The 22311-nt window shown below is 38.4% G+C and overlaps 2 protein-coding genes across 2 annotated transcripts; both read left to right on the top strand.

The window, feature by feature from the left end:
- The first annotated feature begins 1 nt into the window (after position 1).
- LOC144653226 (translation factor GUF1 homolog, mitochondrial-like) lies at positions 2-14231 on the top strand. The gene is made up of 22 exons (XM_078513175.1): positions 2-307; positions 459-525; positions 671-782; positions 1133-1281; positions 2768-2848; positions 3800-3877; positions 4047-4130; positions 4567-4631; positions 5291-5403; positions 5962-6052; positions 6511-6640; positions 9066-9175; positions 10009-10087; positions 10242-10290; positions 10727-10776; positions 11705-11806; positions 12214-12347; positions 12633-12678; positions 12909-13024; positions 13395-13454; positions 13582-13618; positions 14051-14231. Exons 1-22 carry the CDS (start codon positions 114-116, stop codon positions 14174-14176), a joined length of 2073 nt encoding a protein of 690 aa, XP_078369301.1. The 5' UTR covers positions 2-113; the 3' UTR covers positions 14177-14231.
- A 3244-nt stretch (positions 14232-17475) lies between these two features.
- Positions 17476-21999, top strand: LOC144653229 (uncharacterized). Its single transcript, XM_078513178.1, has 5 exons — positions 17476-18249; positions 19281-19409; positions 20141-20275; positions 20915-21174; positions 21482-21999. The coding sequence occupies exons 1-5, from the start codon at positions 17508-17510 to the stop codon at positions 21935-21937; spliced, it is 1722 nt and encodes a 573-aa protein (XP_078369304.1). The 5' UTR covers positions 17476-17507; the 3' UTR covers positions 21938-21999.
- The last annotated feature ends 312 nt before the right edge of the window (positions 22000-22311 follow it).

Here is a 22311-nt window from a genome sequence, read left to right as displayed (position 1 = left end):
TGGCGGACCGTCTGGCGGACCATTATGGCGGATTGTGGAGTTCTCATACTTTTTCGATATTTTGAGCGCTAAAATGTGAAATTAGATTGAAAGGATTGCTAATGTAGTGAAATATGAACATGCCAGTGCAGTTTTGTAGGCAGAGGAGTTCTGTTACGGGAAATCTTTTTGCCAAGACATCATGTGTTAGTCGCTGTCTTTCCTCTTTGGGAAATTACAAGGCAACAATTAGTTTTCCTGCTGCGAATAAAGGGTACAACAACTTTCCAAGCAAGGTCGTTCGGAGTGGAATCCCTCAAAACTGCAAGTGAGTATGAATATAAATTGTTAGCAGTAGGCTAGCTGACAATCTTCACTTGTTTATGTAATTATAATTGTTAAAATGAACAAGCATGATATTAAAAATAAAAGCTTGGATTGTGATTTCATACTGTTAATCATTTCGACTTCTTGTTTAGTGGCATCATATTTCATCAATTTTGGAGACGTTGTACTCAATCAACAAGTCATGGGATGTCCAAAAAGGTAAAAGACCAGCTATTTTTATTGGTGTTTTCTTACTACTCTTACATGAAACAGTACTCTGTAGCATGCAATATGTTTTCACCTGACTAATTTTTGAGATTAATTAGTTCCAAATTATTACTTAAGTTCTATTGTGTTGTGTTAGGAGAATATTGACATGTCAGAGTTTCCAGTGTCAAGAATCAAAAACTTCAGTATCATTGCTCACATTGACCATGGAAAAAGTACTCTTGCTGATAGATTGCTTGAAATGACAGGTATACTTTACTTACATTGTGTACGCTACAAGAAAACTTGATTTCTAGAAGTCTGAAAAAATTTTCATCCTTGTTGGAGACCTTAGCAGTTAGTTGGGGCAATAAGAAGTAAACAGAGCAGGCAAAGCGGTGCAAACAGAAGATTTAATGACGATTCTCACCAATTTTCCTGCTCGGTATACTTTGTGTTTCCCCAACTAACCATCCTTGAGTCTAAGAGGATAAAAAATTTTATGCTTTTTGTGCTTCCATAAAATAATACACGCTGCAGCTCAGATTTGTGTTAGACAAGCTTGTATTATATAAAATTATTGTAGTGTTTGCCCTTTCTTTATATATTTTTACCCCAGGTACAATATCAAGAAACAGCGACAACAAGCAAGTGCTTGACAAACTTCAAGTGGAGAGAGAAAGAGGAATAACAGTCAAGGCTCAGACTGCTTCACTGTTTTACAACCATGACGGAGAAACATATTTATTGAACCTTATTGATACACCAGTGAGTATTAATCAGTGTCAACTGATCAACAAATGCTGTTCCTTAATTAAGGTGGCTGAATACAGTTTTTTCGTGGCTCAAAGGCACGCGCTGCGATTTTCCGCTTGACATCATTATTGCTAGCGCGGGCTAAAATGGCGCTAGCAACTCTAAACAGAAAGGAAAAAGAGTTCCATCTGTTTTACCGCGCTTTACCAAATTTGTATAGTTACAAAAGAAAACTTCAAAATACTTTCAGATAGGTCTTGAAACCTGAGATGGAAAACAATATGACAAAAAAGGTGGATAAACAACTGACAGAGAAGTTCTAATTCTGTCTTTCATTATCGCTCACGACGTATGGCGTCATATTAGCGCGCGCTCGCACGCGCAATTTGACTTGCTTCGGAGGTCGTAAAAGCCAGATTTTGACCCAGATTTTCTCGAAAACCTACAGTGTACCGTACAACCTATTATGAAACTTTCACAATTAAATTTAAGGAGTGAACCATGTCCACAGCCAAAATTTTGAAAAAATCTGTAAGACATATTTTGAGCTATTTTTAAAATCGGCAAAATATCACATTTTCCTATTTTGTGAAAAATCTGTCTTACAGATTTTTATATTATTTTGCATGAATGATAAATCAAAGCCAATTTCTTATTTCTGAAATTTTGAGGTAGGGTCGTACGGGTAGATTTTGAGGAAAACGCCGTTTAAACTACTAGTGCCACTCCCCTCTTAAGCATTCGGCCGTTCATTAAGCTGTTTATTAGCATTTTTATTTTCCAAATATCGCATTAGATGGTTTAAGGATGTAACAAACAGTGATAAGAGAAAGACAAAACTTTTCTGGTGATTGTACAAGAGAATTAAAGGTTGGACTGATTTGCCCTCTCAAAACTGTATTAAGCCACCTTAAATTGGTTCCAATTAAATGTGCACCCGGCAAGTCTACCAAACTTGACGCACCTGAATTTAATACCATCATTTTTACCCAAAAGTTTGTCACTATTACAGCTAGAGAAAACACTGTCAGACAAGTGTAACATCTAACTTCTTACCCTAACCATCAGGGGCAGATCCAGGATTTTTTTAGGAGGGTGCACCACGGAAGAATGGCATAATTGGCTGGTGAAGTACACAAATTTTAAAAGTGAATATACTAATTAGCCGCAGGTCGTCTCAGGGAGGGGTGTGCACCCCCTGCACCCTCCCCCTAGAGCCATCCCTGACCCTGAAAGTTTGACATGTTGACAAATCATTGTCAGTATGAGTTATTTGTCTGTTATTATCCCAGCATTAATTACTGAACTAAGAATTAAGTCTCAATTGTGTGATGAGGACTTTTTATTTAAGATTTTACTTCATGGGAGATCGTACACCAAATAATGACTTCCTGGATAATTCAGGCTTGCCATATTACATGATTTATTATGTTGATCTGTTCATGATCTACATGTCAGCTACATGAACACCTGAAAAATGCATGTCTTTTTTTATCAGGGCCATGTGGATTTTAGCTATGAAGTATCCAGATCTTTGGCTGCTTGTCAGGGTGTTATTCTACTTGTTGATTCAGCACAGGTATACAAATCAGCTTTTTACATGTGCTTCAAATAAGAATAAAAGATTGTGTTGTTACCTAATTGTAACTTGCATGGAGTGAATTGAAGTAATATTTGACATAGAGAATTTACTGTGGGGAGATTCATAGGCTTCAACTATGAGATTGAGGCAGGACTTTGGTGAGAAATCAAGTCCTCAGAAGCTTAATATTTTTAAAATTATTTACTGTTTTCTGGGATCTTTTCCGAGGTTAAGAATATTTAAAATTCGATGTTTCGATCAGTTTCACTGATCTTCTTCAGGTTGTTGTTAAAATGACAATATGGCGGACTGTTTCTCATGTTCAGCTCGGTAACCGCGCCATTAAATCGTGACTATTACACGACGTATGTGAAAAAGGCGGGAAAATGTAACGAGGTCTGTCAAGTAATTTTACATTTGTGATACTTCACTGGCTGTTATAGTCTCCCTCACGATCGAAGAAGGAGTTCAGGATTGGCCAATCCTGAAATCCTGAGGGAGACTATAACAGCCAGTGAAGTATCACAAATGTAAAATTACTTGACAGACCTCGTTACATTTTCCCGCCTTTTTCACATACGTCGTGTAATAGTCACGATTTAATGGCGCGGTTACCGAGTTGAACGTGAGAAACAGTCCGCCATATTGTCATTTTAACAACAACCTGAAGAAGATCAGTGAAACTGATCGAAACGTCGAATTTTAAATATTCTTAACCTCGGAAAAGATCCCGGAAAACAGTAAATAATTTTAATTTCTTAAGATGAGAGGTGAAAGTTTCAGAAATAGGACTTAATATTTTTATCTTCTAGCTACACTGTTACTAAACTCGCAGTAACTAAATCCATGTTACAATGATAATGATGTATGAAACAGACTGCAAAATTATTTGCTGGATACACTGTTTAATTACATTGATGATGATTTATGGCATATAATTTTTCATAGGGTGTTCAGGCTCAGACAGTGTCCAACTTTTTTCTGGCATTTGATAAGGATTTACATATTATACCAGTACTCAACAAGGTATGTCCACTTCATGAATTTAATTCCTTATACAGACATTGACCCTGCCCAAAAACTTAACTGCTATCACCATTCACTGATACATTGTACACATGGGTCATCAAGATGCAAAAGCTTCTCCAGCGTAACAAAGTAAACAAGAACTTTCTTTTGTTTTGGTTCAATGTAGATTGACTTGAAGAGTGCTGATCCAGATGGTGTGTCAAACCAAATGGAAAAGCTGTTTGACGTCAGACATAACGAGATTTTAAGAGTGAGTTAAATGCATGTCTTTTGGTTCACTTTTACCTTTGGTACAATTTGGTATTATTTTCCTTTGTTTTATGTTCATTATCATATATTTCAAAGTACCCAATTGTACCAAAGGTAAAATTGACCTACAACACATCTACATTTACACCTAGTCAGTTAAAAGTTTGGATAGTATTTTTTAACTACGGTGTACAAATTATGTTAAAACATGAGAGTGTAATCAGTAATATTGTAATTGTCTGTCATCATACATGTTGTTGTGCAATGTAACCCTTTGCATGCATTGCAGGCCTATGATATTCTAGATAATATTTTTGACCTATAAAAAATAGTTTTAAAGTTAGAAGGTAATAGTGTGAAAAACCTACTGGTAAATGTGCATACTTCAAAGATCATATTCCTGTCTTATCTTAATATTTATCATTGTTTGAATGTAGATCTCTGCAAAAACAGGTGTTGGAGTTAAAAATATCCTAAAAACCATTGTTGAGCACCTCCCTTGGTAAGTACAGTAATGAGAAAAGATTTATTTTTAAGAAATGGGTAAAAACTGAGCTTGCATGTTAATGTAGAAACATGAAAAGGAGACAAATAAACGCTGTGGAAACACAAAATGCAAGTGTCAGTGTTTTCACAGCTATTAATAATATTGAGATGCCCTAAATGTTCACATGCAACATTCATCTTGAAAGCTACATGCATGTACTACCTAGAGGGACCCTGTATTTAAAAAACCTAGTAATTATCTTACAAAATAATAGGTAATATTACTTGAGGATTAAAACTTTAAGGCAAGAAAGCAAAACAGTAATAAAATAAAAAGTTTTACTTAGTTCAATAAGACCATAGTTATATATTATACAGAAGTCCTTTGCTTGTCAGGAAAAACGTTTTTGTTTATATGAATGGAAATTAAGTAAAAAATCACTAAATAAAATTGAATAAGTTGAATTATTTTCATGCTTGATCAATAAGATTTAATTTTTTTCAGGCATATTAAAATGGCCACCACACAAGTGGTTCAGAATCCTCTGTCAATGCATGTTGCCAGCATAAAAAAAATCTGGATTGCTTATTTAACCAGGCAATCAGATTGGTTTTATTCAGTTCATCTGGACTACACATAGAACAGAAAAAATTATAATATATTATTTTTTTTAGCCCACAGGGTGACTCACTGGCACCATTGACTGCCCTGCTGTTTGACTCATGGTATGATCACTACAGAGGCGTCATCTGTCTTGTGGCTATTCTCAACGGATCACTGAAAAAAGGTAAAAATAGTGCGATTGTATACCGTAACACTGAACATTACATCAAAATAGCATCAGAAAATCATTCTCTTTAGTCAATGAACTTCTTTGGAAATAGTAGGTTCCCCTGTCCTGTCTATTTCTGCAGTCATAAAAGGCTTATCAGACTTATTGGTTGTTTTTATGGTTTAATGAATTAGCACTAGAACAAATGACACTTGAATAAAGGTAGTGGACTGACCTACTACAGTAACTGACTGACTCTTTGGCTGACTCACTTGCTAACTCACTGACTGACCACGACCACCAGACCAACAGAATGACTGACCAAACAATGGTCCAGCCAATTGACTTGCTGACTGACTTATGGAAAAGCCAGCTGGACCAACAAACTGACTTGTCAACTAATCTGACTGGCTGAATGATTGGCTGACTGATATACTGCCTGACCATGAATGACCAATTGCTACCAACCAACCTACCAACAGAATACTATGTACAAAATTTATTGAGTTTTGCCAAGTATGAAAACCTCAGTCAATTCTCCTCACACATTTCTCTTTTTAACTTCCTTTACAGGAGATGAAATCATGTCTGCTTACACTCAGCAGAAGTATGAAGTGTTGGATGTTGGAATTATGCACCCTGGGGAGGTCTCCACTGGTGCACTGTAGGTTCATCATCATCATTAAATTCATAACAAAATCTTATTATTGAGTATTATCATGTTACTATAGCCAGAATGTTCCTGTTTTGGGCAAGCACATAAAATATCAAAGACAGTAAATGAGTTGTATAAATGGGTGTTGGTAACTTATTTTAGGTAGTGTGATACAATATGATAGAGTAGCATTCCATCTAATGGGTGTAACAATACTTACCGGTACAGGCTTTATAGTCCGATCATTCCATGGAACTACATGTATGTATAAATTATATATTACAGAAACTTTTACCCCTAACCTATAGGTAATGTGGGACTAGGCTCGTAAAACCACCTGCTTATTAGCATGCATCTAACTTCCTCTTGTAAACTCCCACTAAACCCATGCCCAATTCTAAGCGCAGAAATTACAAGTACTTCCATCAGACCAGTCATCTGTTAATTATTATTTTTGTACTCGTCAGATTTGCTGGCCAAGTTGGTTTTGTTGTCTGTGGAATAAGAAACAGTAAAGATGCTCAGATTGGTGATACATTCTTCCATCCTGATGCCCCTGTAGAACCCCTGAAAGGATTTAAACCCATGAGACCCATGGTAAGCTCAAATACCGTTAGGTATTTATTTGATCGCTTATTAAAATTTTTGGACCTTGAGAGAAGGCGCTTATTCAAGGCTGGAAATATTCACCATTTTCAGCAAGTAGTAATTTTTTTCCCGGGTTGTTTTGCAACTAAACAATAAATAATAACAAAACGTAACGATGTAGCAGAGAAGAATTTTAACTGTTCATTGAAAGTTTCTGGGGGCTTATTCAAAGCTGGGTGCTTATTAACTTTTCCTACCTACAGGGTGGGTGCTTTAATCTATACGGTATGTTAACCAAATCATGGGTATTTGATGCTGTGCAAACAAATTGCTGACCAATTTGTGATAACATGCACACTTAGTCGATTATCAACTGGAATTTAATAAACTGCTGTAGTAAATTTTAAGCTGACGTTTCAACCTTGTCCTTTAGCCCTTTGCCGGACTGGAGCAAAAGGCTTACGCGCGAAACGTCAGTTATTTAAACGCTATGGCAGTTTATTAACTTCCAGTTGATAATTAACTGCTGTAATTGTACATATTTCACTTTAAAAAAATGTAATTTATTTACCCACGTGACACGGAAGAGCTCAGGAGCTCGTTAAGACGTGTACGTGCATCCAGGGTCGAATTGGAATTTGGAGTGTTGGTTTTTGTGGAGGGAGGAAAACCGGAGAACCCGGAGAAAAACCCTCGGAGCAAGGACGAGAACCAACAACCAACTCCCGGGAACCAACTCAACCCACGTATGGCACCATACCAGCCGGGCCGGAATCGAAAAATTCGAAAAATTCGTCCACTTCGAAACCGAAATAATTTTAAGAATCGCTTGGCATTTCTAAATTAACTTCGAATATTCTTATTGGGTTTTTAAAGTAAATAGAGATATCCATCCATTCATTCGTTTGCGTGACTGGTTTTCTGTTTCAATTAATACTTTCGGGCTGACCCAAGTGTCGAGAACATAGCGATTTTATGGTATACCGAAGTTCGGATATTTCGTCAACTAGAAAACCAAAATCATTTTTTGAATCACTTGACATTTCTAAACAAACATCTGATACTCTCAAGAAGTTTCAGTGGATATTCTATGAAAATTTTGCACATTGTGAGGAGAAGGCTCGGCTACCAAATCAAGCCTGGTTTCCAAGCTCCCCAAAAAAGTGATCCAAAAAATTTTTTTTGCCTCCCGGCCCGCCTTGCCGTCCAACGCAGTAGTCACTTGCCGTCCAACGCAGTAGAGCAATTTGTTATAAGCTTCATATGCCTAGAGTTGCAATCAAACCTTATGAATCTTCTTTCAATGGACACCCTTCCAAAGGGGCCACAGTTATTGAGGTTTTGCATAATGGTAGTTTACTTAAAAAATGTTTGGGTTTTAGGCATAAAAGGATAAACACTGTTCGTTATAATGATTGAGGTTGTCATAATACTCAGGAAAGGCACTGTCGTTCCTTCAAGTGAGCGTCCGTATAATAGGTATGACTGTGTGTCCGTTAAGGTCTTCCATCACTAGCATTCCTGTTTAACCAGTTACAGAGCATTTCACAAAACTTTTGACAAACGGTTTGCGAAGTTTGTTTGAAGTTCGTTTGAAACTTCCGAAGTTCGCCGCGAACTTGGGAATTTCATTTTGAAGTTGTCAATCAAATCGCGAACTTCGGAACGAAGTTGCGAATTTCACGTGCAACCGAGTTTGCAAGATTGGAAATTCTAGTTGCTTTCAAGTTTCTTGAGTGCCATTATTCCACGTCTTCTGTCTATTTTCGACTGAAATGCCATAATAGAAAGGAAATTAATTGTCAAAGACTGAAGTCAAAAACGAACGAAACTTCTCCGTGGTAAAAACAAGTAAACAACTTACCTGGCGCATTTCCACCTTCGACTGCAGTCCTCCGCTGGTTTTAGTTTCACAAATATTTCTTCGCTCTGCACTCTTACCTCGAATTAATTGGGAGCGGTGATTCTTCCTTCAGCAAATCAACTTGATACATCAGCGGGTGTTTTGCATCGAAAGGTAAGCTCAGTTCCTTTGAAAATACCATATCGACGTGATCGAAAGTGAGAAGTTTTAACTGAAGTCTACTTGTAAATAATTCCGTTCGCTGAGAGTAATTCAAAAATTAGCTGCTATGTTTTTCGTCCATTTTGTCCCTAAACACAGCAATGCAATTCGGCAAGTCCGCCATTTCAATCGAAAATAGACGGAAGACGTGGAGCTGTCTCGTTGAAAGCAATTCGAACTTCACAACTTGCAAACTTGGTTGCACGTGAAATTCGCAACTTCGTTTCGAAGTTCGCAATTTGATTGACAACTACATAATAAAATTCCCAAGTTCGCAGCGAACTTCGTAAATTTCAAACGAACTTCGCAAATCGTTTGTCAAAGGTTTTGTGAAACGCTCTGTAACTCCTGTTCGGTGTCCATTTTCAGGTGTTTGCTGGTGTTTACCCTGTGGATCAATCAGAACATCTCTATTTAAGAACTGCTATTGAAAAGCTCACGCTGAATGATGCCAGTGTTTCTGTTAATCCTGACAGCTGGTATGAAAGCTAACTTCTTTTCTCTTTACTTTAATTAATTTTCTGACATAAGTAGCTTATGTAGAGCAGTTTTCAATTGAGTGTCGTAAAACCAAAACCAAAGTAATTACTCTGGCCAATCACAAAGGACACAGACAATCGAGTGAACCAATCAAAACTCGAAGCAAATACATGTAGTTGGCACGAAGCGTGGGAAAACGTGCACGAGCGAGTCACAATTGGTTTTGGTTTTACTCCTGATTGGCCGAGAAAGTGGCGCGAAATTTTTAAACCAATCACTAAGCGTAGTGAACGCAAAACCAAAGCAAACGCAAATTACTTTCGACACTCAAGTGAAAACCGCTCTAACACATGTGGAACAAGTAAGTTAGGTTCGTTGGGGTATCCACTTAGAGGTTTTCAGCCGAATGACTCCACTTTTTCCAGTTCTAAGTCGAGCCCTGGAAGTAAGCCAACTCCAGACCTGCCTATTGTTTCGTTGTTGTCTTAACACCTTTTTCTGCCAGCCCCTTCTCCCCCCCCCCCCCCCCCTCACGCTTCCATACAAAATGGCGAAAGACCAGAAGACCGTTAGACATGACCGTACCGCTTTAATCGTTGTGTCTTGACCAGTGGCAGTCGGCAGATCGTCGTATTGCTAAGTTGATTGTAAAGTGGTTTGTTAGATTTTAATGGGGATCACCTTTTTCGTAACATGGTCTTTCCATGAGATTCACAAAATCTTGCAATACAATGTTGCAAGTCATGCCTACCATGAAATAATCAAATGAATGAGGTGTTCGTATCAGTGCTGTGCTCCTAAAGCGGTGATTTGTTTTTTCTGTGTTTTGTAGCCTTGCTCTAGGCCAAGGATGGCGGCTTGGTTTTCTCGGCTTACTGCATATGGATGTCTTCAAACAAAGACTGGAACAGGTACCTAGTATACTACACACAAGTTTTTTAGAGACATATACCAACCAAATTTAAAAAAGAAAACTAAGGCTTTTACCAAGACACTTGCATATTTGATCCGTTATACAGGCACTCATACACTATTTTAAAACGTCGATATTTTTCTTTCTTTCAGGAATATGGTGCATCTATCATTATTACTTCTCCAAATGTTCCTTACAAAGGTAATGGTAATTAACGTTTGTAGTGTTAGTGAGATGATCAGATATGCGAGTATGGTAGCTATCGATCCTTACTAGCAGAGCGTCAGCTTCATTTGGCGCAATGGCGCGACACTTGAATCGCATATTAACGAGCTCATATGGTGGGCTATTCAAGCATGAAGGCTCCACAAGAGCGCTACAATAAGGCCTGTTTCACAACAGTGACATAACGTCGTGCTATGACGTCACCTTAGGCCGTCTTATTACGCAATTTAAGACTCCACAGTTCAGACTTTCATCAGGAACACTCTCAGTTAGTTAGGCGAGTGGAGGAGGATTCCAAACCGTAGGTATTGAGAGGAGTCCATTGAATTCTGGTCTGCGTAAAATTTAGGTTAACTGATCGTATATTTATTTGTTTCGTCGCCTTTCTTACAATGCCCGTTTTGCTTTACAGCAATTCTAAAAAAGGATGAAATTGAAATAGAAGTTTTGAATCCCTTAGAGGTAGGTTGTTGACTCCTGCAGGATAAGTAGTTTCTGTTTCAAAAGATGTGGCGATGTTGTAGTCCACAGGGAACCCACAGGCTGTATTAGGGACCCTGTGGGTCACATTTGTAAATAGATGAACAGTACCATTGAACGCTTCTCCCTCAGTGGGAAGAAAAATTATTCCATTACAAGTGAGAGTTTTTCTGGTTTTTAGTTTTATCTTGGCTTCCTCTCCCCCTTTTTTTACTGTGTTTCGAAAAGAGCAGCGAGATTTATCTTTAACATAAAGGAAACCATTCTCGAAACCGAAGTACTAAAAATGGCAAATTGGAAATCGTTAGATCAACTTTACAAGAAAAGAATAGCAAATATTACCTATCAAGCGTTTTACAAGAAAGCTCCAGCTGGCATTAACTCTCTATTTACAAGACACTTTTTATTAAGAAATCATAGAGACAACCTGAAACTCTTAATAAAACGTCCTAATACTGACTTTCTCCGTTATTCATTCTCACACCGTGCGTCAATTCTTTGGAATAATCTGCCCCTGCACTTAAAAAACATATCCAATCTAGGTTCTTTGAAAATCTGCTCTTAAAGAAAACTCTAATATTTTAGACAAAATTACTTTTAATGGACAATCTGGATCAAATAAAGACACTGCCAACTATGTTTATTAAAACTCTTTTATAGTAAATTTTTAAAAAATTACTTTATTTTTATCTATTTCTCACGTTATTGTAAATTTTAATATATATATTTTTTTATTTTGTTAGGTTTTAGATTTAGATTTATTATTAATTGTTATTTAGAATTTAATGTAGGTCCACATCAGCTTTTAGCTGCCTGTATTTTAGACCTACTTATTAAATAAAGTATGTATGTATGTAAACATATTTTAACTTGAAGAAGACGGTTGCTCATAGCAGAGTTCTGTTTCTAGCTTCCAGATCCCTCTCGGGTTCAGATGTATTTGGAGCCTTATGTGCTAGGCACGATAGTGTTTCCTGAGGAGTGTATGGGTAAAATGCTAAGTCTTTGCGAGGTAAGTGGTGTTTAAAGTTAACTGAAGTTGTAAACAGAACATTTGCAAAATCCCTTCTTTTGTTTGCTTATAATAAACCTGTTAGGAAGACGTTCCGTTGACAGTGGAAATGGCCGAGAAAATAACCATAATTTGCTTGTACCGTGAACTAAAAGACTAAAGGGACGGATATTAGGCATGTTTCCTGTCGTCCTCTTTGTGAATCTTTGACAATGGTCTGTTCTTGTGTCGCGAGCTACGGAGCTGTAGCTCCCTAAACGTATATTGTGCTTATGGTATTCCATTATCAGTAGTGCGCTGTTCGGAAGGATTTTGCTTCGTTTGGTTCCAGCAGTCTTCCAATTCTTTAGATAACAACAAATGTCTCAACATTAATTTTTCTTGTCTTTATTGCATTGTCCCTTCAGAGCAGGCGCGGTGAACAACAAGAGGTGCTGTACCTTGACGAGTCACGTGTCATGCTGAAGTACTTGTTACCGCTGAACGAAGTTATCGTGGATTTCTATGACGAACTCAAAACCCAGTCGTCTGGTTATGCAAGGTTTGTCTTAGACTGCGAGCAGTTCTTATTTTCGTTCCTCCAGTGATTGAAAAGTGTGAAGGAGAAAACGCGGGAAAATGGCCCTGTGAAGAATGGAAGCGAGGCGTAAGGGTTCTCCCCCCTAGTTTTCGCGCCTCCATTCTTTATCGCATGTGAAGCTTTTTGCTTGACGATCCTGAAGTTGAAAGAAGACAACTCAAAGATGTATTTCAAAATTCTAATCCTGAATCAGCAATGTTCAACAAATCTCTATTTTGATCAGTGGTATATTTGTTTTATTTTTAGTTTTGATTACGAAGATGAAGGATACAGAGAAACAAACATTGTGCGGGTACGGACAGTTAAATAAAAATAGCCGTTTATTTAAGTTCCCTTTTGATTGTAATCCTTTTAATTTTTTTATGGTTGATAAGTGAAATGAGGAATTATTTCACGCGCGTTTTGTCTTTATTTGGCCGGGGGGAATTAAAGGGATTTTTAAAAACGCAAGTAAAATTACTTCCTTGTTTCACGAGTTCTGAGATTGCGACTGATTACAATTTTGTATCGTTATTTTTTTAGATGGACATTCTAATAAATGGCACAGCTGTCGATGCGTTGAGCTGTATAGTTCATGCAGACAAGGCACTGCAGTCAGGACGAGCCATGTGCGCTAAACTAAAGGACGTTATTCCAAGGTAGGTGACGTCACATTTGCTTGCCCTCCAGCTCCCTCCAAAATTGATCAAGAATCCATCAACAATAGACTTGCATATTCACAGTTGTGTGTTTTCCCACGATTGATACGAGTTGCATGTTTTCCCGCGCTTGGCACTGGTCACATGTTTTCCCGCGCTTGACACTGGTTACATGTTTTCCCGCGCTTGGCACTGGTTACATATTTTTACTTCGACTTCTGATTGGTTCATTACGTTGTTGCGTTGTTGTTATCGGCCAGATTGATAACTTTGGGTTAAGTCACGGTTTTACGTCAGTGATCATTTTACAGCAATGGTTTAGGGTAGGGGATTTTCACCTCCTCAATCTATGTCTTCTTTTACCGTACAGGCAGCTGTTTGAAGTAGTGATTCAAGCTTCAATTAGAGGAAAAATCACAGCAAGAGAGACGTAAGTTATGTTGCCATTCGTAACGGTCAGACACGCCTATACTATTTCTGCCTCGTATTGTCGTCATCGTTGTTATTATTATATTGCTAGTTTCTTGATTTTCTTGTACTTCTGTCTTCCTCTTTAGTATCAAAGCTGTTAGAAAGGACGTCACGGCAAAATGTGTAAGTTGTCTCGTATTTGATTGTTGACCAGCTGTACTCTTTTTGACTTTCGAGATTTTCTTTTGTTGCAAAGTTTAAACCGTTATACAGCGTTTTCACTTACGTGACCAGCGGCCATATTGGTTTACTGAAACCAAAGACGATGTTTGCATAAAAATAGAGTTTAATTCCTGAAAGAATGGCTTGGTACACCAATGTGGCGGTCGTTTCTTTGTTTGGGAACACCAATATGACTGCTGTGACGTCATATGAAAACGTCCTATTAACAGAGATCAAGGAAACCCTCACTTTTGTATATAGCGCAAAAAGCCAATATGTTCAAATGCGCTAACAATTTGTTGAAATAAATTGAAAAGCGTTTGCTGCAAAACTAGAAACCAATGTAACTTATTTTCGTTTGTGTAAACCAGACATTGTTGTCTCTCTTTGTAGTATGGTGGTGACGTCACACGAAAGATGAAACTGCTTCAGAAGCAAAAAGAAGGAAAAAAGAAGATGAAAAGGATAGGAAAAGTAGATGTTCCTCACGAAGCATTCCTGACTATACTAAAGAGATGACAGTAGGTCATCAACACGTACTCCGAATAAACAGATGCACCCCGAGAGTCGACCCCCAGCGATACGGGGATTGGCGATGTGTGCGATTGGTTACTTGCAAACGACAATTCAACGTAAAATTAAACGGGGAAAGATTTCACAGCATGCATTTCACATACTTTCAAATTTGCTGTAAATAATACAGATTTTAAGATTGGGACGTGTGTGTTATGACAAAATTTTAAAAGAGAAGGACCAATAAAAACTTTTTTTAAATGAATCCTATGTGTACCTTTTGACACTATAATAAAGTTTTTATTATTATTATTATTATTATTATTATTATTATTATTATTATTATTATTATTATTATTAATCCGGAGTGTGGGTTGGATATTTGCGGTTTCTTCCGCTATTTGGCGAAGGACTGACCCATGGCGCGATTTTGTATGTGACTACTACCTTATTATAGGTATATAACGAAGCATTTTAACAACACGAACAAAATTTACGCGTAATAAAACAATAAAATTAACGCGAATTTAAGAAAAGTTTTGGTTAGATGCTTATAGTAAACGTGTTTACATAAATAAAATTAACGCGAATTTTTGAAATTCGCGTTAATAAATTGTTAATAAAATGTATCGTTAATTTACTATTATAAGGTATATAAAATGTGGGAGGCGCGGTAGGTTTGTGGACAGTGCGCCGGACTCCGGACTGGGTTCGGGTCCTGGCCTGAGTCACTGCGCTCCAGGTGTAGACAGCTAATTCGAGAAAGGTTGTCGGAAAAAAGCACAAAAGTACACGCCAGAGACAAGACCGAAAGGTGGTCTGGATATTTACTGAAATTTTGCATATTGGCCTGGGGGAAATGTACAAGTTTGTATTTTTGCACGTGAAGAATTTATTTTTTTCTCTCAGGAGGTCTTTTTCTGTAGCTCTACTTTTACTGTCGCATGTCTGAGGGCCTGTTTATATGGAGGAGAGTTGTCCCTTATCGAGCCACACCGGGCGAGGGAGCTTTTCATACGTTTCTTTATAAATACAGCTGCGAACCGTTTACATGAGAAATTGAAAAGTTGGCTCGGGGGGCAGGGTAGCCCTGGGTGGAGGGTCACTCGCTTTGAAGGAAGGGTGACCCTGGGTAGCGAGCCAACTTTTTCTCCATGAAAAAAGTTTGGTTATTTTTGTCTCGCCTATCAGGGACAAGTTTAGGCTTTTATAGATTGTGCTCCTAAAAGTGGCATATTATGCTACTAGCAGTGCTCAAAATTTTGCCAAATTATGCAAAAATTATGCCAGAATTCCCAAATTATGCTTCTGATTTCCGAAATTATGCTCACAAAATGACGTAGATTCTATACATAGAGGTGCGCAATAACGACACCAAATTATGATGTTTTTTAAATAAACTGTTGTTGTAAATTTATTTGTGTTTATGGCAGTTTATCACGGCCGTCAGCTGTCCAAATTAGCTGCTCGCATCTCTAAACCGTTTGTAAAATGCCTCCAACGACTTAACAATCACAATTGTATAGCTAAAACATGCATTGCAAGAACAAACTACCTAAATTTCATTTATTTCTGTAGCAAGTACACCATATTTACTACATTTTATGAATTTATGCTCCAAAAAGTGCTAAAAATTGCTAATTATGCCGTGGCAGTGCTCGTTTCACAAATTATGCTTTTTAGCTCCAATTATGCCAAAAATTATGCTAGCACAATCTATAAAAGCCTAGACAAGTTGACACATACGGAGCATGCGCAAACGCTATAATCGGCCAAAACAAAATTGCAGATAAATTGAAATCGAAGTCGGCGGTAAATTTGTCCAAAAATGGTCTTGGTCGATGTTTCATGATCAGCGTTCCTGATTTTAGAAAAGGCAGCCATAATAAATGTTTTAAAACAACTCTCGCCAGTCCTTTGAACCGAGAGGGCCAAGTTTTGGCCTGCGTCCTAGCAGTATGCAGGACGCGTGTTACATATCAACCTAGCTCACCATGAGTCTCTCGTAGCGCTCAGTTGGTTAGAGCACCCAACCGGTATCTGGGAGGCCATGGGTTCGATTCCCGTCGGGGACTCAGAATTTTTCTTTGTCCCATGCTCGTGTCATTGTTGCAAAATTGATCTTCATTATTTATCACCGAGCTTAAAATTTACCATCTTTATTATTTACAACACACTTGATGATTTCGACATTGCTGATCCTAGCAGTATGCAGGACGCGTGTCACATATAAACCTAGTAAATGGCTTAGCTCACCACGAGTCTCTCGTAGCTCAGTTGGTTAGAGCGCCCAACCGGTATCTGGGAGGCCATGGGTTCGATTCCCGTCGGGGACTCAGAATTTTTCTTTGTCCCATGCTTGTGTCATTGTTGAAAAAAATCATCTTGATTAGGGACAACTTTCTCTTATAAACTCTCGGCACAAGATGGCTCGGGGGAAAGGGTAACTCTCCTACCTGGGACAACTCTCCTTCATAAAAACAGCGTGGCTAACAGTACCTTGTTTTCACAAGTTTGAAGAGAAAGAAAACGTACAAATTCGCGTTTGTCATGTCACGATATCTCATTAGTATTTAGTACGTGCAATAGCTCTCTTTTACCCATACTACTTTTCGGTAACCGAATTCCCGAAGAATAGTTCCTCCTCTGAGACTACACCGACGCGAGAAAAATAACGCCTGATTTCGCAGGTTAAGAAAAACCGTTTCAATTTGACTTCAGTGCTGAAACAAACGGCGGACAACCGACTTTTTCATATAAAGCGGGTAAACGCCCCTGCTCTCGAGAGAAAAATTAATTATTTTGCATTACCAGGGAATTGCTCGTGCCAGTCGCACTTCGCGCTCGTGTGGTTAAAAAAAATAACAAAAACATCACCAATTACAACTTTGTAATTTTGATTTGTGGAATATTAAATCTCGCGTTACGATGCTTGCTATTTCTTTGAGTAGTTAGCATTTTTTTGTTTAGAGAGGAACAATTTCGTCCGTCAGCTCTGCTGATATCTGTTTATAGATTTTTTGAAGGCCTAAGCTCGTCACTACATACACCATCCATCACAATTGTGATTTGGATTAATTCCGCGTCAAAAAAATACGTCGCGATAAAACAAGACAATGGATGGGAATTCAATGTAATTAGGACGTTTGTCAAGCTTGCCCAACAAAGTGAAACCTGTTGGACAAAGTCAGTACCTGCTGCTGTAATTGGCTTCAACCACCCAACACTGACAAATAAACCGGCCGAAAATACTCCAAGAGTTAAACGACTAAATATCTCAAGCACAACTTCCGGGAAATAACCATAAACTTTCGGTCTTAAAACACAGCTAATAACCATGCCACGAGGTATATTAAGATGTTTTTTAATGATGTGTATTTTTCTAGCATCTGGGATTTTAGTTTCAATTTTGGACCGCATATTTACACTCAGCGGCTATCGAAGCTACGATCTGGTCGATAAATCTACATCTTATGGGATAAGTGACTTTGCGAATTCCCAACAAGTCGGCATTGGAAGTTGGTTACGCCAACGTGAGGCCAGCCGTAACATTACCGTACAGAAGCGGCACGAGACAAAACAACTAAGAAAAATAAATATCCCATTCGATGGATACAAGAACAATGAACAACAGAATCTTACCATGGAATCAACAATGGAGATTTTTAAACGCGACTGGTGTCGAATGCAAAGAGCTCGGTTAGAATGGAGAGAAGTTATTGGCCCTTGTTTAAACTCCACAGTTTGGGAGGAACCTAACAGCTTGGGAATCAATCAAATAAGTGATCCCGACAAAAGTTTTATTTCCCATTGGGATATAAGACAAGCTGGCGAGTTTAGCCGCTTTGTTATTCAGACAGTGACAGCAAGCAATGATATGAAGACTGTAGGTGGAGACTCGTGGAGGATTCATTTACACGGCGCTTCGTCTCTTGCTCCAACGGTGTTTGATAATGGCGATGGTACCTATGACGTTTTATTTCTAATTATTGAGTATGGCGATTATGAGGCCAAAATCTTCCTGGATTATAGTCTTTGTCATGGATTTAAGGACCCGCCGTCATACTGGTTTAAGAAAGGTAATATATACTTATACCTGTGTGTGTGATCAAGATGTTTTTTAATAGCAGTTGCTTGGTTAAGCAAATGGTCCTCTTATCTGAATTCAATTAGTTTATAACAGTTGTTTGTGTACAGTTGAAGTTCTTCTCAAAGCCCTCCATGAGACAGAATTAACTGGCCGTCGTGAAGGGCGTGAAGGGGTGGCCATTCTTGGAAGGTTTAAAAAAGCTTCGAGTATATATGTGGATCAGTGCAGGGACGTGGCTGCTATCTCCGTAGCTATCCCATATGAAAGGGAACGGGACGCTCGTCGGAAAAATTTGAGTTAAACCCCTCAAGGAGACCAATTTGGGCGTGGCTCAAGCTCTTTGGACCAGTAAAAATACCATTTTCCATGCCTAAGAACAAACCCAAGCTGAGGTCAAAACTGAGAACATTTTTATTTTCTGCGCTCGATTTTGCATCGAGCTCTAAACACATTATTAAAATAACTCGATCATTTCTTAAAAAATAAACAAACTGTAATGTTTAAAACATTGTAGTAAATACGCAGATTAAAATGATTGCACATTTTTCAAAGTCACAAAATGAAGTTCTATCTCAACATTATCAAACAATTTTAAAATTTGTAGAACTTATACTGTAATCACAAGAAAAATTAAACCATTCATTCTTGGTTTCAACGTACCTTGACTCGAAAATTAGCCATGCTTTCGGCATAGGCGAGGCAAAACTGTACTGGAGGGGTCTGGGGAATGCACCCCAGAAATTGTTAAAATCTAAAAGCTCTAAGGCGGTATTTGCGGCACCATTTTCATAACGGATTCCTTTCGAAAACATCAATCTCGTTCAAATGGGGATTATTTTCCTAACTAAAAGCATTTCGTTTTTAGTTTTGGGTTAAAACCTAGACGAGGCAAGTGCCTCGTCTTGCCTCTTGATAGTCGGTTACGGCCCTGCACTACATTTCTCAGTTATGCAGTCTCCCGCGTCTATCTCGTAATACCATAATGTGAGTGTTGTCAAATAACTTCCCGGTTATTTGCAGGTAATCCCCAGGGTAAAAATCAACCCGACGGTATTCTAAAGGGAGACAGACCCTTCTTCATTGCTCCTTTCAGGGGAGGAGAGAAAGTGAAATTTCGCGTTCCGCCATCGGACAACAACCAACGACACAGTAAGTCAAGTTGTAAAATTCATTAACTATTCATGAGGGTGCAAACCAATCCCAGGACTGTATTCAGATCACATGTACACAACTGTAAACCCCTATACAAATCAAACAATAGAATTAACTTTTGATACAGACTCCTGCTCAGCTAATTAGTATTCATTAACTTTTGAACTTTTAACTTTTAACTTTTTTAACTTTTTTAACTTTTTTTTTTTTTTTTTTTTTTTTGAATTAACTTTTGATACAGACTCCTGCTCAGCTAATTAGTATTCATTATTACAATGATGAATACTAATGATCTCTATTACAATGATCTCTATTACAGGGATCTTTATGGGGGTTTACAATGGCTCGCCTATCGGCTCGCCATTGTAAACCCCCATAAAGATCTCCCGCTCATATTTTATCTACTACTTAAAACAGTCATTGCTTTGCAGTGCCTTTCCGCTTTTGTTTCAGAGATCGTCCAGATATGCCCAGGATTGAACGCTAATGAGATGCACGTTCCTCACGACAGGCATCACAAAGTGTCCTCGTTAATAAATGTTCACCAAAATACACCAAATTCTGTCAAATATGAAGTAATATGGAAATGTCAAATAATACAGTCGAACATGAAGTACTCATTAAACAATACTTGCGTTCAATCCTGGACAGAAGTGGTAAAGGGTGAGGGAGAAACTGGACAAAACCAAAAGAGCTGTTCTAAGATCGCACAATTTTGATTTTTGCAGTTATTGCTTTGATGAATGAGGTTTCCTCGAAATCCACAAACCTTCAGCAATACACCTGTGACTCTTCATGTGGGACTATGCTCTGGGATGGCTTTGGTAGATGGTTAAATGGACAGTGGAAGCCTTATGTAAAAGGTAAGATTACTATAAATATAAAACACATTCAAATTTGAAATGAACTAATCATTTTCGATATGTCAATACTTTATTTGTTTCTTTAATTTCTTGCTTTCTGTCTTTGTTTTAATTTAATTTTATTTCTACATATTTTACTTTGAGTTTTACTGTATTGGTGTAATGGATTGTCTGTGTACTTTGTGATTGGCTAAAGTGATTACGTTTGTTTTAGTTTTACGGCACTCGATTGACAAACGCTCAATATGCAGTTAAATAAAGCAACAAGACAAGGTTGTAGTTAGCGAGTACAAACAACACCGCTGATAAACTGGTTTTGGTTCGCTCCTGATTGGTTAAAAAAAACAAGTTTGACCGAGGTAGTTGTAGTCCAGTCCCTGAACTCTCCCTTGCCCGCCCGGCCCTATTTAGGGGTTGAGCCCTCTATAACGCGAGTTAGGGAGAGTACAGGGAGTGGACTAGATTGGCTTTAAATGTTGCACAAGTTCTGTGAAGAAGTCCCCCAACGCGGGTGAAGTAACTTATAAACAATGAAAGTGTTAAGTACCTTACCGAGTCAAAACTTGAATCATGGAGGTTTAGATCATATAAATATCAGTTTAAACAAATTTGTTTGTCTTTGTCTGAACCCCTCAATAGAGAGCATACAGAAGGACAGACGAAACAGAGAAGGGACCTTTTTCTCCTTTGGAGATTCGGTTTCTAACGCGTTTTTCAGCTCTCTATCTTCTGGTCCTTACAATGGTCTTTGCAAAGTGGCATTTACGGCCTGTCGACCGGTTTATCACTGGGTATACGACATGCACGGTTACTGGGGCGACGGTGTCAAGTCACCAAGGGAACCGTTACCTAATGAACAGGATTATGATCACGACCGAGTCATAAGTGACGTCAAAAAGGTAAGTCCCAGTCTTAAACGTGTATGCAACTTGATTGGAACAGGAGAAGCAATCTTTTCCGCTGTCATTTTGCTGTCATTATTAAGCGTGCGAGAATTCGGCCAGTGGTTGTAAAATAGAGTATGTTCTAGCCAGAGTGTTCAATCAGGTTTCCCTGCCCCGCCTCTTAATTCCTGACAAATTTTTTCCAAATTGTCCTAACCATTTGCAGATACTTATACCGTTAAACACAAAGTTTTAAGATACTCTGTTACACACAATTCAGAGTTCTATTGAGGCAAATTTTGCACCGCTTTCTTTTTTTCAGACATTGTACAACCCTGTCATGGATGAAAATAGTGTCCTTCTGCTAAACATGGGGATACATTTCGCCGCTGCAGTGAACTTTACAAACTACAAACGTGTCATTGATCAGTTGATAACCCTCGTGAAGTACGACAGAAGTCATCGAAAGCTTTCCAATGACTCAAGCACGAACAATTTTAACGGGAGATTCATATGGAAAACCTCAACTGCTCTTAACAGAGAGCGATTCCCAAATCCACACAAAGACGTTCGCCGATTTTTGACTTTTCCTCGCGTGCAACTTTACAACGCTTATGCCACATCTGCTATGTGCCGCGCAGGTATTGACGTCATCGACGTTTATCCAATCAGCGATTCGTATCCTGCCGGAACTGTGTCACAAACTGATCCAGTACATTATGCTGATCGCGTGTTTCGGGATGTCGAGGCTTTGTTGTATAAAATGTTTAGTCCTTAAATGATGGTTGTGCTTGAAAATAGAATTTCGCAGTTTGATATGCTAAGAAGGCCGAGTCTGTCTTCAAGTGCTCAGTTCTATTCTAAACAAACGGAGACGCAAGCAAACGCAAGTTTTCAACTTGCGTCCACTTGCGTCTCCGTTTGGCCAGGACTTGCGTGCACTTGCGATGATCATGACTTGCGTTCACTTTGGTCGGGATCAAATTTGCACGCAAGTCAGCGCAAGTTTTTCACTGTTTGGTCACCTAACGCAGACAACTTGCGAGTCCATTTGGCCAGCTAACGCAAGTCTGTATGCAAGTTCAAAATGCGATAACTTGCGTCCATTTGCGTTACCGTTTGGCCAGGGCTTAAGAAACGTTTGAGATTTAG

This window comes from Oculina patagonica, chromosome 5 (assembly GCF_052425735.1).
Source record: "Oculina patagonica isolate OP01 chromosome 5, crgOcupat, whole genome shotgun sequence".
Classification (NCBI taxonomy): domain Eukaryota; kingdom Metazoa; phylum Cnidaria; class Anthozoa; order Scleractinia; family Oculinidae; genus Oculina; species Oculina patagonica.
Note: the sequence above shows the minus strand (reverse complement) of the source record. Positions and strands in the feature narration are given on the sequence as shown.